Source organism: Rhea pennata, chromosome 4 (assembly GCF_028389875.1).
Source record: "Rhea pennata isolate bPtePen1 chromosome 4, bPtePen1.pri, whole genome shotgun sequence".
Lineage (NCBI taxonomy): Eukaryota > Metazoa > Chordata > Aves > Rheiformes > Rheidae > Rhea > Rhea pennata.
Genome location: NC_084666.1, coordinates 29,380,035 through 29,397,634, shown reverse-complemented (window position 1 = coordinate 29,397,634; position 17,600 = coordinate 29,380,035). Strand labels below are relative to the sequence as shown.

Sequence of the window (17,600 nt, the reverse complement as noted above, 5' to 3'; positions counted from 1 at the left end):
GACTTGACAGTGCATAGCTGTCCTGGGACTGCTCTGAAGAGCTATTCCTGGCGACCATCTCTCTCTTGCATACACTGCACTTACTCCCTTTAGCTGAGCAAACAGCAGGCAGCCTTATTACTCAGTTTCTGATTAGAAGCAGAGCGGGCAATTGAAAATGGAGACATGCCTCTGAGCTGAAACTCCATAGTTAGATACTGGATCAGACATGAGAAATGTTGGAATTATTCGGAGATGTCTTTTCCCAGGGAGCCTTGCAAAAGTTCAGAGGCTGAAGTCAAAACTGCAGATGGAGTTAGTGGGAAACCCAGCCAAAGAAAAAGCAGGGACAACGCAGAGTGTGCAAGGGGCTATTACGATCTGCTCATTTCCTGCCCGCCAATACCTCAGAAACTAGGAAAAAAGTTAGAGAAAGGCTCACTCGGGACTGACCTCCGGCTCCAGCGCCGTCCCACTCCGCGCTGGCCCCGCGGGCGCGGCAGGGGGCCCGGCCCGGCACAGCCCAGCACGGACCGCGGAGCGCGGCAGCCCCTTCTCGGCCTTCCCCACAGAGCAGCTCTGCTCTCTGAGACAGGCCAAGACGCCTGAACTAAGCCAATACCGAAAGCGCTGGAGAGGGCCCCCGCGCCTGCGAATAAAACCGCCAAAGTTTTCCCTGTTTTTTGATTACCACCACCCGGCTCAGCCCGGGATAAAAAAGAAAAAAAAAAGAAAAAAAAAGAAAAAAAAAACGGTGTTTTAACCTAGCTATGGGCCCATGAGAGCACGCAGCTCCCCTGGGCAGGGAAAGGGCCAAGCGGATCGTCCCCCGGAGCAAAGTGGGGCGCGTCGTCCCGGAGCAGCCGCCAGGCCGGGCCGGGCCGGGCCGGGCCGGGCCGGGCCGCCGCCGCGCAGCGAGAGCAGACGGGCGAAAGCTGTCAGTCGCGCTGCGGCCGTGCGCCGTCTCCGGCTGTAAAGTAACACAAAGCTGCTCAGAGAGCCGGGCTTAGAAACGCTGCTTCATTGGCATTCCGCTGTGCGAGAGCAGGGTCCCTTTCCCCCGCCCCGCTTCTCTCCCATCCAGCCGAAGTCGCAGGGTAACAGAAAACATAGTCAGGTTAGTAGCTGATGGCATTTATTTGCGTTCTTTATAGAATTCTGACACATACCAATGTTTCCATCCTACAAAGGATTGCAAATATAAACACCCTTCCCCAGCCAGTCCACCTTCGCTGCAAGAACTAGGCTGGCACTTAGGAAAAAAAAAAAAAAAAGAAGAAAAAAACTCCATTTAATTCTCGCCTGATCTCATTTATTTAAATAAATATAAATATAAACTTTATATAAAACTATTCACAAAAAATCATACACCCCAACCCAAACGACTGATCTTTATTTTCTTTTTTTTTTCATTGCCTTTTCTTTTTCCTTTTCCTCTTTTTTTTTTTTTTTTTTTTTTTTTTTAAGAAGTCCATCCAGGAAGTCCTCAGTCCTACATTTTTTGTTTTGTTTTGATTTTTAGTTTTCTAGTGTCTCGACTTTCAGTTCAAAGTATGATTTTTTTTCCTTTAAACTGCCTTGGGGGAGGAAGGGGAGGAACCCTGGGGGGCGCGAATCCAGTCCCGTGTTACATGTTAGGAGGAGCAGGTGTCCGCTCCTGGGGTTACATAAATAACTTTTTTTTTTTAGTTGAACTCTCACGACTAAAGCATTTACCTTCCAAAAAATATATTTATACGTATCTATTACTGTGGACGGATTCGGATGACCCTTGCGGCCGGCGAGGGCGGCCGAGCGGCGCTCCGTGCGCGGCTGCTCCGCGGGGCTGTGCCAGGTGCGCCGCGGTGCCGCCCGCGCCGCCGCCGCCGCCGCCGCGCCGGGGGCCGCGGCCCGGCGGCAGCCGGCCCGGGCTCCTATAGCAGCGAGATCTCTTTATCCTCGGTCGCCGATGAGGGGGATAAAGATTCTTCGTCCTCTGACCTGGGGTAATGCCCCTGGCTGGTGCTGCACTTGCAACCCCCGTGCGAGTTTCGCTGGGTGCCTTTGCCTTCTTTCTTATGTTTCACCCTCCTGTTTTGGAACCAGATTTTCACTTGCTTCTCGGACAGGTTCAGGTAAGTGGCTATCTCGATCCTCCGCAGTCGGGACAGGTACATGTTGGAGGAGAACTCCCGCTCCAGCTCCAAGAGCTGGGTGCTGGTGAAAGCCGTCCTCATCCTTTTCCCGTTTTGAATTTGGCTGGAATCGGACCCTCCTGGACGGGAGAGAACAAGAATTTAAGTGGGACGGGGAGGGGGGGAAGAGAAGAAGAAGAAGAGGAAAGACAGCCCCGCGCTCGCTCGCTCGAGGTTTTGCATCCGACTGCCGCCGGCAGCCGGCCGCAGAGCCGCTCCCCTGGGGCGGCACGTCGCTAAATCTCCCTGGCGGAGACCCTTCTCCCGCCGCCCTCCCCTCCGCGCCCTGGGCGGCCGCGGGGCCCCTACCCATGCCGAGGCAGTGAAACCTCCGGGGGTCGCTCACGCTGTAGGTCGCGGCGGCGCAGGCAGGTGCGTGGTGCGCCGGGTGCCCCAGGGCGGCGGCGGCGGCGGGCACGGCGGCGGCGGGCGGCGGGTGCTGCGGCGGGTGGTGAGCGTGGCCCGCCCGCGGGCAGCACGGGGCCTCGCCGCCGCCGCCGGGAAACTGGCTCTTGACGAGGGGGATGGCGCCGCCGCCGCCGCCGCCGCCGCGGGAGGAGTGCAGGTGCGAGGTGACACAGAGCGGGCAGACGCAGAAAGCGCCGCTCTTGCGGGACGGGCAGCCCGGGCCCGACACCGACATGACGAGGGGGGACGGCATGCTGAGAGGGATGAAGAAGTCCTGGCCGTGGTGATGCTCAGGCAGGGACGGAGCTGGCCTCGAGGAGTCTTTGATGATTAAGGAGTCGACATAGAAAGACCGGGACATTTCGGAAGGCTGCTACAGCCGGCGGCCGGCTCTCCCGAAAGTCGGGTTTTCCTTCTTGGCCAAGTTGCCACTGAAGTCCTGGCGAGGCGAGAAGGTGCTTATGTTTGAGAGCTGAACAAAAGGGTCCCTGGAGAGGGCTGGTCTTAAAGTCCCCCCGCCTGGATCCCCTGCGCCGGGGTTTTATATCAACTATTTAAACACGTGATTGCTGAAAGCCTCGCAGTTCTAAATCTCCTCGGCTTCCCAAGCCCGCAGGAGAGCTGCCGAGGGAGGGCAGGACGGGGCGGGGGGGAGGCCGCCGAGCGTGCCTGCTGCTCGCCGCCCGACGCCTGCAGCCCCTCGTCCTGGCTAAATCACAGGAGCCGGGAAGGAGGGAGACTCATCACCCCCCTGCCAGCAGACCCGCCGCGTTAAAAGCCGCCCCGAGGAGGGGGCTCGGCTGGGGCCGGGGGGGACCACGCTCCTTCCCCCCGCGGGCAGGGCGGCAGGTGATGCGCGGAAACACGCGGTCCTCGCCGGCTGCTCGGGCTGCGGAGCACCCACGGGACTCTGACCGCCGGGGAGGCGTGGGGCCAACACCTTTCCCGGGCCCAGCCGCTCAGGAGGCCCTTTCCAGATCAGAGGAGCTAAGGTCACAGATACAGGCAGAGAGAAAGATAGGGATCGTGTGTGTGTGCGCGCAGACCGATGTCCCTTCCCCCCCGCCCCCTTTCCACCCCCGTGAATCTTGCCAAATTGGCAATTACTTCAGAGGACGCAACCTCCAAATATCTAGACATTTCTCAGCCAAACGATATCAAAACGGAAAACTTCCAAGCGAACTTCCCCGCTTGCTTCGGGACTCCAGCGCGCAGTGCTAATGAAAGGCGAACATGTCAGAGAGGGATTCTTTGATCTCCACCAAGTTTGCTGAAGCAATCATTCAAAGTAAAATTGGATAAACAGCTAAATACGGTCGGTGGCTCCTGAGTATTTCAGAATGCATTAAAAAGCCAAGGTATTTGCAGCATATTATACGATTTTCCAATGACCTGTTTTATGGGAGTTTAAGAAGAGACTTATCGTTAACAGAACGGCGATTGCGTTCTTGTTTGGCAGATGTGAAGCGGAGTTTAAAAATGACCACTTATCCAATTCCCCTTGACTCTAGAAAGGGAAGTGACAATTGTGCTCTAAAGCAGAAAATACAGAATACGCTTGATTACCAGAGACTGAATAACGGCTAGGAACTGAATCAGTAGCCTTGATGCGTTTAAAGGCAGTCATCGCGCACAAGGGCCGGACCGGGACACATAAGTCCCCATACACATCTAACGCCCTGCTATTTAAATCGCTGTTAAAACTCTGCGAGAGAGAGAGAGAGAGGGAGGGAAGGAGGGAGGGAGGGAAAAAAAAAGAAAAAAAAAAGAAAGAAAAAAAAAGTTGCTGCTTGCCCGGCCGCCTCCTAGCCGAGACGGTGCTTTTACCCATCCCCACATCCCTCAACGGTGCAACTCAAGGCCGGTTACAGAAATGCCCCGCCCGGTTCTCAGCCCGATCCGATCCGATCCGATCCGATCCGATCCACCCGGGGCAGCCGTAAGGCAGGAGCCAGGCGGCCGGACCCCGCCCCCGCAGCCGCCCCTGCTGCCCTTAGCAGATGCGGCACAACTGGACTTTAGGGACACTCCGCACTCGGCGAACCGAGGATTTATGGAGGGCAATTAAAGTTTTATGAATTGCAGCTGAGGCTGGTTATGGAGCTATTTGAATGTGATTAGAATTCAATTAGAAAGTGTTTACCGGTCGGCGGGGCTCCACAGTGTAAACAGACAGCTATTCCAGCAATGCGCTAATCCCGCGTCTTGTGACAACAATTAGGGACCCGCGGGCTTTAGGCGGGTCAGCTCCGACCTCACCTACTTCTCCCCAAACCGCGGCCGAGGACGGCGCGCTCCGCGCGGCCGAGGCCGCGGAGCCCGGCGGCGGCGGCAGCCCCAGCCCAGGCCCGCTGCGGCGCCCGGCCCCGCTCCCGAGCCACCCGGCGAGGCCCGAGGGCCCACTGCCCCCGCGGCGCACAGGCTGCCAGCGAAGGGGCGCTGCCTCCTGAGCCTCCGGTGGGACCAATGCGATTTTAATTGCGGTCACAGCGGCCAGTTATTGGATTTTGCCCAGATCTCCCCATGTAGCACCAGTTCCTCTGGCGGAGATTTGGGTTCATATTTGTTTTTCTTCTCTCTCTCTCTCTCTCTCTCTCTCTCTCTCTCTCTCTTTTTTTCCCCCCTTTTTTCTTTTTTTTTTTTCCGAGAGGCTGGAAGAGGAACGACCCGCCGCCTTCAGTGGAACAAGCTCTGCCCGCAATGATAGAGCGGACCTGCCTGTCGTAAGGGAAGTCAGACAGAGCAAGAGTCAGATCAAAATTGCAATCTGTAATTGTATTAATAAACCAAGTGCTGTCCTAGAAGAGAGAAAGGGAAAAAAAGGAAAAGAAAAAGCTACCCTTGAAAGCAAGAGCAAGAAGTGATTTGAAAGCAAAGATATCCCAAACCAGGCGGAATGATGCAAGGCGTGCGCCCACATCACATCGGCCTCGTTACAATTTTATTTTTCAATAATTCTGTCCGATAAAATTTCATTGTCCATTAAGTAATCCCCGAAATGAGAGCTCTTATGAGCCTATAATGAGCTCTAATTGCTACGACTGGGAGAGCCACGTGGAAGGATTTAGAAGGTATTAAGCAGTTGGGTACAGAGCACAGGCTGTTACCTAGCCATTACTTTCATAATTCAAGGAGAAAATTAGTCCTTTTAAGGGAAAATCCTTTGATTCCCTTCATTCTGCTCGGGGTGACAGAGTATAGCTTTGTCTGCCTTTAGTTCAAGACAGTGTAACAAATGAGAATGTAACGAAATTGCCCCCTTTTGAAAGTGGAGCAGTTCAAAAAGAACATCAGAGCCGCTCCCCTGGTCTGCAAAGTGTAGGACTGGGTGCTGGTTCCTCTTTTCTTCCAGATGTCTCTAACACCTTTATGTAGAAGAGATTCACGGCTTAGATGACAAAAGCAACTCTTTCCCTTCCCTTCCCTTCCCTTCCCTTCCCTTCCCTTCCCTTCCCTTCCCTTCCCTTCCCTTCCCTCCCCCATCCCCTTAGCTCTCTGCAAAAGAAAAGGAAAAAGAAATGCCCGCTCGGAGAGAGCGGCTGCTTGCAGGCATACATCTCCGCGGGTTTCACAGGAGGATCTGCCTCCGCGGAAAACGCCGCACGTCGGGGGCGCGTTTCCACCCGTAAAGCGCTCCGCAGAGCGGCCGCTGCGCGCCCCCGCTCCCCGCGCCGGGGACCGGCGGCGGCGCTGCGCGGGGCCGCCCCAGGCCGCCCCACTCCCCGGGCGGGAGCCGGCTGGAAACCCCTGCTCAAAATAAAGACGCGCGTGTCTAAACGAGGGCTGCTCCGTTGGAACCGCGTTTATTCACTAATTCAACACGGATTTCGTATTAGTTTCCGAAGCAATCGGCGATCTAGAAGCTGGGTTTTGTAAAGTGCGCGCAAGCAAAAGACAGGACTTGCCCCCAGCTCCCATTAATGAGGTCATTATAAAAGCGTGAACAAGTCTATTAATGTTTTATTGAAAGCGCATCGTTAACTTGTATCCATCCTTTTCTGAAAGTGGCATTGTGATATTGCTGTCTGTGGCACATCTTACCCAATATAGCCCGAGATTTCTCCATTATCTGTAACCAAGCAACACTTTCTGAATACCAAAAATTGAAAAGAACCGCTTAGTCTTCAAGAAAGTCCTCAATAATAGTGGAAAAGAACAAAGATCCAGGAGACAACAAAATGCCACAGGGGTGACTTTTCATGAGCAATTATCTCTCATTAATCAGAAGAACAGCTGCAATATTAATTTTCTCTCTTTCTTCCTCTCTTTTCACAGTCCTCAACATTTGAATAATCATAAATTTTGATTTCATGGAGCAGCAACATTGCCAGTCACTTTGAGACACAAGCTACCTACACAAGGCATGTGCTTTGCAACTAGCTCTTATTTTAAGCCTGCCAAAGAATAACGTGAGGAACATAAAAGAGAGAAAAAGTTTGGGTTAGGTTGTTTCTCCTCCCCTTTTCCCGGAGCATGGATTAAAACAGGGGACTGTTCCCCCGGCAGCCCCTTCCCTCCACCCCTGCCTGTTTCACTTACGGAAAGTAACAGGCGAATGTACCAAGAGTCTGCACTAGCTTAAAGCGTGGGAGTTTCAACAACCTCGCTGTCCATTTAACTTCCAAACATGAAGCCAAGCGTTGTAGATCTGTCCAAAGAGACAATCTTTGGGCGTAACACGCATTGTAAGACATCAAAAGGCCCTGGCGTTATATGCACTAAAGAAGTGCATTCAGCAAGAAGGGTGCAATGCCTCTCTTTTCAGGGTCTCAGGCGCTGATTGTTTAACAAGCGATGTCGCCGCAGCAAGAAAACTGCGCTTCTCCAAAGATAAGGATGTAACATTAAAACTCGCCTTTTGGATTTCAAAGAATCTCATTAGGGGCAGGGGCTGGCGACTGCCTCGCTGGAAAAGACGTGCATTAGGGATGGGAGAGGATGAGCGCAGCACTGCCTACCCAGCTTCTTGCTGCCTTGGGGAAAAGGGCAAACCCAAGGCTCCTGCGGCGTCCAGGAGCTGGGATACAGCTCTGGGCTCGCAGCTTCTCCCCTGTTCCTCGCTGGAAGTAAGACACCTGCATCCCTCTGACTTCTCAGGGCACCCAAATTTCTCTTGGTGGCCCTGGCTCCACATACACCACCTTGCAGGCAGACGCCTCTCCCCAGAGATCTGCTCACAGCCCAGCAGTGGCTAGTGAGTTCATGCAAAGGATTTGCAGGCCTTGTGCTGGGGAGGTGCGATTCTCGCACCCGCTCCCCAGCAGATGCAGCGCTGGACCACATTCCCCAATGTGCTTCCCTTTTAGGGGGCAATTTCATCCACTCCCACCCCCTAGCCCGGGCATAAATTACCTTGGGTTGATTTTCTGCACGTCCGAGGAAGGAGGGTGGCTGAGAGGCCCACGGAGCCCCCGCACATGCCTCCCTGCCCTGGAGAGGAAGGACGGGTGCCCGGCCCCCTTCCCCGCAGCTGCCGAGCCCCTCTGATCCCTTAAGCACCCTTCCACACCCCGTTGCGTTTGTGCCCCTTCCCAATGCGGCGAGTGGCTGCGCAGCCACCGCACTCGCGGAGTGGTAGGCGCAGCACGTCTGCCCCCGCGGTGGGCAGCCCGGAGCGTCAGCAGCAGCAACCCAGGGTCCTACCGCAGTATGGATGCTCCTTGTCTCTCCTCTCTTGTTGGGAGAGAAACCTGCCTCCTCCTTCACCCTCTGGTACCCCTGGGAGAAATCACACTGCTCTTGTTGCACTTTTTTTGGCTGTTTTTCACCCAGATTTTTTGCACTTGAGTTGAATTCAACCTCTCTCTGAGTCCTTTACGGTGGCCTGTGATCACTCACATTTGAGTGACTGCTTCAAAACAGTCTCAGCAGCAGGCTTCAATGTACTCTTTTTCTTCACAGCCTTATTCTGTCTTAAATTGTCACCGTGTAGTCCTACTATGACAGCTTAGATAAGTTCCATTTACTCTAACCTGACAATCAATGAACAGCAGGCCTTATTCTGCTATTGCGTCTTATTTGGAGTAGGAATGTTCATTATTTGTTTTGCAAGGTTCTTCCTGAGTGACTCAGATCTGCACTTAAAATCTATGCCCCTAAGTCCTTCTTATCTTCCTCCTCAACCATCTTGAAAAGAGTGTTAGCTTATTGATGGATACTTCTCAGTGTCAGGGTGCAAAGGAATCTTCTTTTTTGCACTTTCTCATGGTTGTGGAAAAGTCTACAGCAGAGAGTCTGTATTGTCTCCCTGCAAGAGATACTGTGGTGGAGTCAAATGAGGAAAACTCAAGTGAGATTATTGATATCTGCAGTCTTGTCTGGTACACCTCTGAGCCTGGCTTTGTCTGGAACTCTTCAAAAAAGGGTGTAGTGCCAGGCAGTCCCAGCAGTCTGGGCCCTACTTTCAGTAACAGCCTTGTTTACAGCTCCTACAGCTAACACTGTTGGCCACCTAAGGATGACATATCTGAGAAAAAATTGTGCTAGCCTCACTTTAAAGAGGATAAAGTTAAGCCTCCTGCAATAGCACCAGTGGAGCCTTATAGCAGGAGATGAAGCTGTAACTCAGAGCTCAGGAGCACAGAGATTCAAAATGCTGTCTGTGGACAAATTTTGATACATCGATGTATCAAAAAGCAACACATCAAAGTGGCACCTTGTGATAATACAGGCTTTCTTAGCCAGATTAATGTGGGTGAATGGTAAACATGGCTTGAGAGAAAAATAAGGAGATCATCAAACATATTTCATTAAAGAAATATATATTTCATTATAGAAGCTGCTTGAATTTTACAGTCTGAATATTATGTGAATTTTGAGTTCACCTCATCTAATCTAAACAAATATAATAATTATCCTTTCTTTCCTTTTTTCACAGATCAAATGTATGGATATAGTCCAAGAAGTGCGAAGTGATGAATGAAATTCTTAAAGGAGAAACGACACTACTCTTGTCAAGACAGGAAGTAGAGAGTAATACTGGATGAAGTTCCTCAAAGATTAATCCCAGAAGCAGTTGTAAAATTAAGTAATTTTATTTATTTTCTTGGCATAACCGATAGGACTACCCTAGCAAAGAGAAAAAGTCAGTATCTGCAGAGTCTGGCATGCCGCACTGGAAGAAGTGGATTACCTGAAAAAAGGAGTAACAGAAATGCAATGGTCAAGTCAAAGCCATGCTCAGCAGCTGAAAATGACATTGTGACTAAGACCTCCGGGCACATTAATCCATGTTTATGAAACATCAGTGTGACATGGTCAGGAGAGAGATAACTACAACTTCAGAGTGGAATAAATAAGATCATTCCACTAAGGAGAAATAAATAATAATAATGACACTGTTCACGGCAAAAACTCAGCTGGGACAGTGTATGACTCTGGATGTTCACAGTCAGAAAAGATCCAGAGAAGGGCATTTAGTAGTATGAGAGGAACATCGATCCTCAAGAGAAGAGAACACTCAAAGACTGGCTTATCCACTCCAACAAAATGAAGGCTAGGAGGAGACATGACTCTTTCAGTGAGAATGAACTGCTGCTTGATCTAAAGAACAGTATTAGCACAAGAACAAATGGATATGTCCTGACCATATATAAATTTAGTCTGGAAATTTTAGAAAGGCTTTCAAGAATCACAGGAGTTCTGAAACTCGCTTTGGGATTTGCCAGCAGAAATAAGAAATGGAAGTAATTTTAAGATAATGCTTGACATGTTTCTGACCAGGGTTATATCACACAGTGTCTGAAACTGCAGGATTTTTTACTGGAGTTAAGACATACTCCAACTGCTAAGTAGCTATTTTGACACAGACAGTACTGACTTAAATGAGTAAGTTATTGATTATTTGAGGAAATGTATTTTGTAAGAAAGATGCTGAATTGATAGTCCTAGAAACCAAGGTCCACAGAGCAGCTAGAGTATGGGCAGAAGTGGCACTTTGGTGCATCTTCCCTGTCCTATACCCTGTGCCATCTGTGTTCATTGTCTGATTAGTGTTCTGGATACTGCCTCTTGTCCAAGAGAAACTGATCTCATTTCCTTTTCTTTTTTTTTCCCTTTTCCTTTTCCATTTGCTGCTAAGATAGCAGAAGCAAGAAGCCATGTGTGCTAAAATGGTATTTTCAGATCTCAGATCTCAGAAAATATCCTACATTAAGTATCAGTTTGATTTCGAAACGATCTGGAAACTTCTAAGAGAAAGAAGCCTACCATCTCATTTCTCCAGCTCCCTTTCCATAATATAGCTTTCTCAGCTTTGTCCAAACAGCTAGTATGTGAATACAAATCTGTAATACGTATGGCTGGAAGCAATCCTTTTACAGTTTCATCCTTTTATATGTATTTTGATCCTTAATTTAAAATAAAGAAATAAACATGTAGGTATCAAGGAGAAAAATCTTAGTGAAACAGAGCCTAGAAGCAGTCAACTTCTCGCTTTGTTGTGAAGAAAGTTACTTCTTAAAGAAGCACATGATATTAGCATGTCAAAATGAAGCCAAAACATGATTTTATCAAAATGATATCAAAAAAGTTTTTCATAGCTTGCCTTTTTATTTATAAGTAATATACTTTCCAAACATCTACCTCAAGTTTTGTTCTCTTATAAAAAAATACAGAAACACAGTAATTCTGCAAATTTCATGATTTTGTATAAAGGTATACTCATTCACAACTTATTCAGTCTGTTGAGTGTTGAGCCTATACTGAAATCTAATGGAAAAAAGAATGACAGAAGTCCCCCCAATCAGTTTATCAGTAAGAACACTATTTGAGTGGACAGGTAAGAGATTTAAATGAAAACAAACAAACAAACGAACAAACAAAACATTGGGTAGCTTCTGAAGAAAGAAGCAGTACTGGAACATAAATCACCAGAAGATAGAACTAGGAGTGTATTAATCAACGTTTTCAAATGCAAAAACAAAATATAGTTACATTATAGATTGTCCAGATCAAAATTTTTCAGACAAAGAAGATCCCAATGCATGAAGAGTAGCTCACACTCAGTTATCTCTCGTTTAGCATTCCAGGTCTTCTCTGCTACACTGCAGTTTAGCCAAAGAGCTAAAGGAATACTAAGACACCAATAGGTCTAGAATACAACTGAATACTACAACGTATAAGAGGTATGATTGTCTGCACCCTCTGGCATACTGAGGCATGGTCTTGTTACACTTCAGAAGATGGAAATGTTTGGGTAAAATGCTATTCTCAAATATGCAGCTGTAAGTCAGAGCTACTCCAGAGCTATTCTGAATGATGTGGGAGTAGAATTTGGCCTGATGTTTTCAAAGGTTAGTTAAACAAAATACGACCTTTTTCAGGCAAGGGGAACAAAAGGGGTCAGCTCATTCTCCAGAGCTACAAAAGGTCTTTCAAGGGTACCAAAGAAATAAAAATAAAAGCCACGAACACACTTCCTAGATGCGCGCATAGAAACAACATTTGTGTGTCAAGATATCACCCCATGGGAAAAATGCTGGGAGCTTTCCAATCAATGAGAGTTTTGCCAGTAATTCACCCAATGTGAGAAAGGTGTACAGATTCAAACAATCAATTTTGTCCAGGGTCCCAGAGAAACATAGTGAATTGGAACTAGAACCAATATGTCCTGTCTCTCAGTATCTTGCACTGATTAAGAGTGCTTCATAAAAGATCTTTCAGAATTGCAAAAGGTCTGCTGAATATGACTGGAAGTACTATAATAACTGTTAGGGCAAAGGAACCCTAATGCAGCTTCCCCACTCCTTTGTGGTAAGAGTTTATACAGGTTCTTCTCCTGCTTTCAAGGAGATTCTGTAGAAGCTGTCTAACATCATGTACAAGCAGATTAGTTACCCAAGGTGATTCTATTCTCTTCAGCAAGATGAAATTGTTACTCTAGTCTCTTCAGTGACAGAAAACAGCTCTACTCCAATGTCTTGCCAAGCAAAAACAAGATTTATAACTGTGATCACAAAGCACCTTTGAATCACATGTGCAGTCTTCTGCTCCTCAGCTTTTTCACACATGCGTCAAGAAATAGTAGCATTTATATGGTGATGGGAAAAAGTATAGATCTTCACTCATCAGGCCTGAAGCTCAGGGCAGGACTGCCAACAGCCAAAAATGAAGTCAAAAACTGATCTTCAAGAGAGGTAATACCTTTCCAATATCACTTGTTTTCGAAGAAAGGCAAATCTTTCTTCAGGTTGCAAATTATTCCTATCTCTCATACTTCATCACAGATGTTGGAACTGTTTGTTATTCTTTACTGTCCTGGAGGACCTTGTACCCCAAAATGTAATGTATTCTAATGTGAATATTTTTGCCACATTTCAGCCTAGAATAAGCAGAGAGAAAGGTGCTTCATTGGAAGCACAAGAGAGTTTTTAATTTAAAGAGGCTCAGAAGAAAATAAAATTCAAATAAAATTTAAAGAGAGCAGTGGTAGAAATCTCTCTTTTCCTGTATACAATAGGTATGAATATGTTAACATACTTAAATATTAATGAATGTTAAAGGAGTCCAGGGGAGTCTTAGCTGTTCATGTTCTGAGAATTTTAAATGAATGTCATATTTCCCTATTCTCTTTAGATCAACATTTGTCATAGTAATTAATGAGGAAGTAATTATAACATAATTTGTCAGAGTAATCTCACAGCAAAGAATTATGTTCTCAATCCTAAAGGAATACATAGTTCTAGTTTTCTGACATACTGCATAGATGTGGGTGGCATAGTACAGGGTATTTGTCTCTAAGCAGGATAAAAACTTTGGCATTTTGTATTTTCACACAAAGATGGACATTTGCACTGTCTGATTCTCCTAAAATAACTTGTATGAAGGCATTTTCTTAACAATAGATTACTGAATTTGATTTCTAACGCTTTCTTTATATAAAAGTTACCTGAGTTATTCTGACTTTAACAAAAAACGATATTTAGTTCAGTTGCAGTAATTAAAAGGTCATCAATATTCATCCTAGTCACTTACTGTTTGTATGAGATAGCGAGTAAACATCAAAGGGATTCACTCATGTTTATTAGAAGAAAAATATTGTCCTCTGAATAAACTATCAGGTGAGGCATGACAGAATGTAAAAACAGGGAAACAAGGAAAAATCAATTAATTAAATGAAAATCTATGCTGAAGTTCATGGAGTATCATTGTTCACCTCAATAGCAGCTAGAATAGCCTTGGATTTGTGTTTGGCTTGTTCATTTATTTTTTTTAGGATAGAAGCCCATTACAATTTACTCAAATAAAAACATCTACACCTCCAGCAGGTACACCAGAGAATTCAGCCCACAGTATTCCCTGATAGTTATTTTTAGCACTTCCAACAGATACTGTTCTTAAAGGTGAACTTCTGAAGAAAGATTTGATATTGCACATTTCCCACTTTAAGAACATCTTAAAAAGCTAGAACTTGCTGTTCTGTTGCTATGTTTATATGACTCATACATGTTTGTTTTTAGTGTACTACATACTTGGTACCTGCAGTGTGGAAATCCCCCTATCACTTTCAGTGCTACATCTGTCTCATCTAAAATGACAAATAGATCATTTTTGTGTGTATGTGTTCCTGTTTAACAGATATGACTGCAGAAAAAGAAAAGCAGCAAGGATTCTGCCATATTAATGGGAAGAGATGAAATAAAATGACCACACACACTGGCCATGTCATTGAGTCCTCCTGAAGACAGTATAACGCCTAAAAAGATCCAAGAGTTTATTTTGGCTTTACGTTATGTGGAACCCAAGATCTTTCAGTCTAGCATTCTACAAATTCTTTTTGGACTTAAAAGATTCTGCCTCCAGAAATGTGTTGTAACATGGTCCTTGAAAGAACAGCATCATCCAACTGCACCTGTCCACCGTTGTAACAGACTTTAAACGACAAGAAGCCTGTTTTGAAAAGGAACTATCTGCTTTACCCTTTATATAAATGACTTAATAGAAGTTAAAAAAAGGAAAATAAAAACAAATAGTCAAGTGAAGCTGTTCAACATATCTTTTTACTCTAATAGCACAACCCTGCATTATAAAGACAATAACAACATTCTGACTGATTTTAGTGGAGTTAAGTGTTCACTGTGAGAATATTTTTCCCTTTTCTGTCCACAATGAAAACTTTTGTTAATTTACCTGTAGTTCCACAGAGATTTTGCAAAATAACCAGTTAATCTGCAGAGATACCCCAACCAAACTAGCCAAACTACTGCAATTCTCTGGTTCTAACTGTAAGTTCTATTTTATTTCCTTTTCCCTCATTCTTATGGTTTTGTCTCTTTCGTTTTGTTGAAAGTTAAGGATGTGGGTGCTCTCTGCCTTCTTTATCTACCTTTCTTTCTCTGCTTTCCTTTTTTCCCTTGCTATTACCAAGCATCCTGATTTTCCCTTCTACTGCATCTCTTCTCTTAATTAATCCAGAAAATGAAAAGAGAAGCTGTTCCTGCCTACTGTGTAGTGCTAGGAGGAGTCTGAAGAACAGGTTACTCCTGTACCAGCTGCTTGTTCTTTGATGCCTTGTTGAGGGAAACAGCTTTCTTTAGAAGCCCAAGAACATACTAATTAATAAAGGAAAAGACAGGAATAAACAAGCCAAAGAGTGCAAGAGGACAATTAACAATGGAGAAGAAGTTAAGAGAGAAGCAAAGAAAAGAAGCAATGACTAATAAAGGAGGAAACAAGGAAAGAAATGCATAGAAAAGAGAGAGAGAGATAGGATACAGAAAGTAGAGGAAAAGAAATACATCAGACAGCAAAACAGAGAGGGAAGTGGAATAAGGAGCCACAGAAAGAGAAATGCAATGATTTAAAGTTCCCTTTAGATTAATATACACAATCCTAACGGCGTACCTATTAGGACTAGTATCTTAGTCGGAGTTGTGCATTGTACCAGTTCTCTCCTAGTGAACAGCTAGGTACAGAAGACAATTTGTTTAGGAAGAAGGTTCCTACCTGTAACAACAGCAAAGTACTTCAAGGTGGACTTTATGCATACCTTCTTTTATTTAGATATCAAAGAGTATACAATCGCTACAAGACTGTCATTGCTTATATTGTTCCCAGAGAAAGGACAATGCATTGTAATAGGAGAGGAGTCTCAGCATTTGGAGCATACATCAAAATAGTGACAAGTGAATGCTGTGATGTGAAAGGCACATACGAATTTGCTTTGGAGTGGCTCAAGGCAAGTGTCATAAAGCTGACTGAGGAGTGAGTGGTTCACAGGGAGTCCAATGCAGAGAAGTGTCAGGTGTGGAGACAAGTGATACTTGCATGATACACACGAGACAGATAAGCGAGGCCAATGGTAAGATTATCTTCATCTTCCCCAGTGTGGGGTGGGATACTAGCTGCACAAAATAGGTACTTTACTTAGTACTGCCAAGGATAGTCTCCTTCTCTGGAGGCAGTCAAAACCTGCCTGGATGCAACCCTGTCTAACATGCTCTAGGTGACCCTGCTTGAGCAGGGAAGTTGGACCAGATGATCTCCAGAGGTCCCTTCCAACCTTACCCATTCTGTGATTCTGTGAACCAATAGGTGTCTGGTAAGACCAGTATTGAAAGTGTTTAGCAAATGAGACAAAGATTTCAGGAAAAGAAAGAGTAATCTCATGGTTAGAGCAGTTAATTTCTGCCTGAACAATGGGATTCTAAGTGTGCCCAAGCAAGATGATGTACACACTGCTTAAACTGGTTTTTTTTTTTGTAGGTGGCTGCTAGCTTTTAGTGCTTGTCCCAGAAGTTTGATACGAAGAAGTAGCACACACTCACAACTGCAGTCAAAGTTAGTCACAGAGCTTTGAGCATATCAAGTGCTACAGAACACACAATATGTTGAAACATCATGGGCATCTCAAACTTAGTACTTCAACTTAGTATTTGTCAAGATTCAAAATTAACAAATACAATACCAAGCAGCTGGAAATTTCAAACTATTGAACAGACCTCAAACAGGACCTGAATCTTTGCTTTTACTGCAAGGGGATACAGAAAGAGCATCTGGTTTAAAAAAACACAAGGTTACAAGGACCACTGAACATGACCAATGAACATTAGTGTGTTTATAAGAAAAGTTGCTTCTTTGTCTAAAAACAAGTAGCCAACATATGAAGTCTTGAAGATTGCTGTTTTTCTTGGGAAGAAAAATTGAAATTTGAACAAAGTATTTCTTTGATGCATGCCTATTTATTTGTACAGAATGCACATAAAAATCTGTCTTAGTAAACACAGAAGAAATCAAGTAGCAGGAGGCAGTCTGTCTGCTCATAATTACAAGCCTTTTTCAAACTACGTTTCTATCCAAGTATCCCACTTTTTTTTCCTAGGGGTCCCAAAAATGCTTCTGTGAGAAGTGGAAGTGTCCCATACACCCTCTGTATGCTTCTGCAGTGTTGCTGCTTCTTGTCTCTCTATCACACATACACAAAAAATACCTATGCTGAGTAATTTTCCCCAGGTAAGTACCTTTATCACACTGCTCAGATTCATCAAGCTATTAAAGGAGCTTAATTATTTTTATAGATGTCCTGAATGAAGCATGGTTGTACATCCAAAAGTTCCAACAAGCTTCAGCAATGAACCCCACCATTGCATAATAATTAAGAGTGACAGTGGAACTTGTGTCATGGGTGGGTTGATCGTTTGGATGGCAGGCCTCAAGAAAAGAAAATGCGTCCCACTGACAAGCAGAAATGCACAAAGTATACCAGATGTATATACCATTTCAATGAAAGACAAGTGGCAATCAGCTTTTCTCAGTAAGGTCAGTTTTAATGGTAACTTGTTCAAAAGATACTGTATTCATCTACAAGAATCTGAACAAAAGCCACTTTCATTTTGCTACTGTTCAACTTTCAGAGCTGCAATCTTTTTCTGTCCCTACTATCATTATTCCACTCACTTTACATGCATATATCTTTCTGGGTAGACAAGATGCCCCTATTTCTAATACAAAAAGCACAGGCATGTGTCAGAATCTCTGTTTATGCTTCATGAAGTAACAATGGTTTCACCTGTTGTTTCCTTCTGTATAAGCCAACATTAA

General features: G+C 45.6%; 1 protein-coding gene across 1 annotated transcript; it reads right to left on the bottom strand.

Annotated features, from left to right (window-relative positions):
• Positions 1-1,892: 1,892 nt before the first annotated feature.
• Positions 1,893-2,922, bottom strand: GSX2 (GS homeobox 2). The gene is made up of 2 exons (XM_062574758.1): positions 2,463-2,922; positions 1,893-2,233 (listed from the first exon to the last, which is right to left on the bottom strand). The coding sequence occupies exons 1-2, from the start codon at positions 2,920-2,922 to the stop codon at positions 1,893-1,895; spliced, it is 801 nt and encodes a 266-aa protein (XP_062430742.1).
• Positions 2,923-17,600: the final 14,678 nt, after the last annotated feature.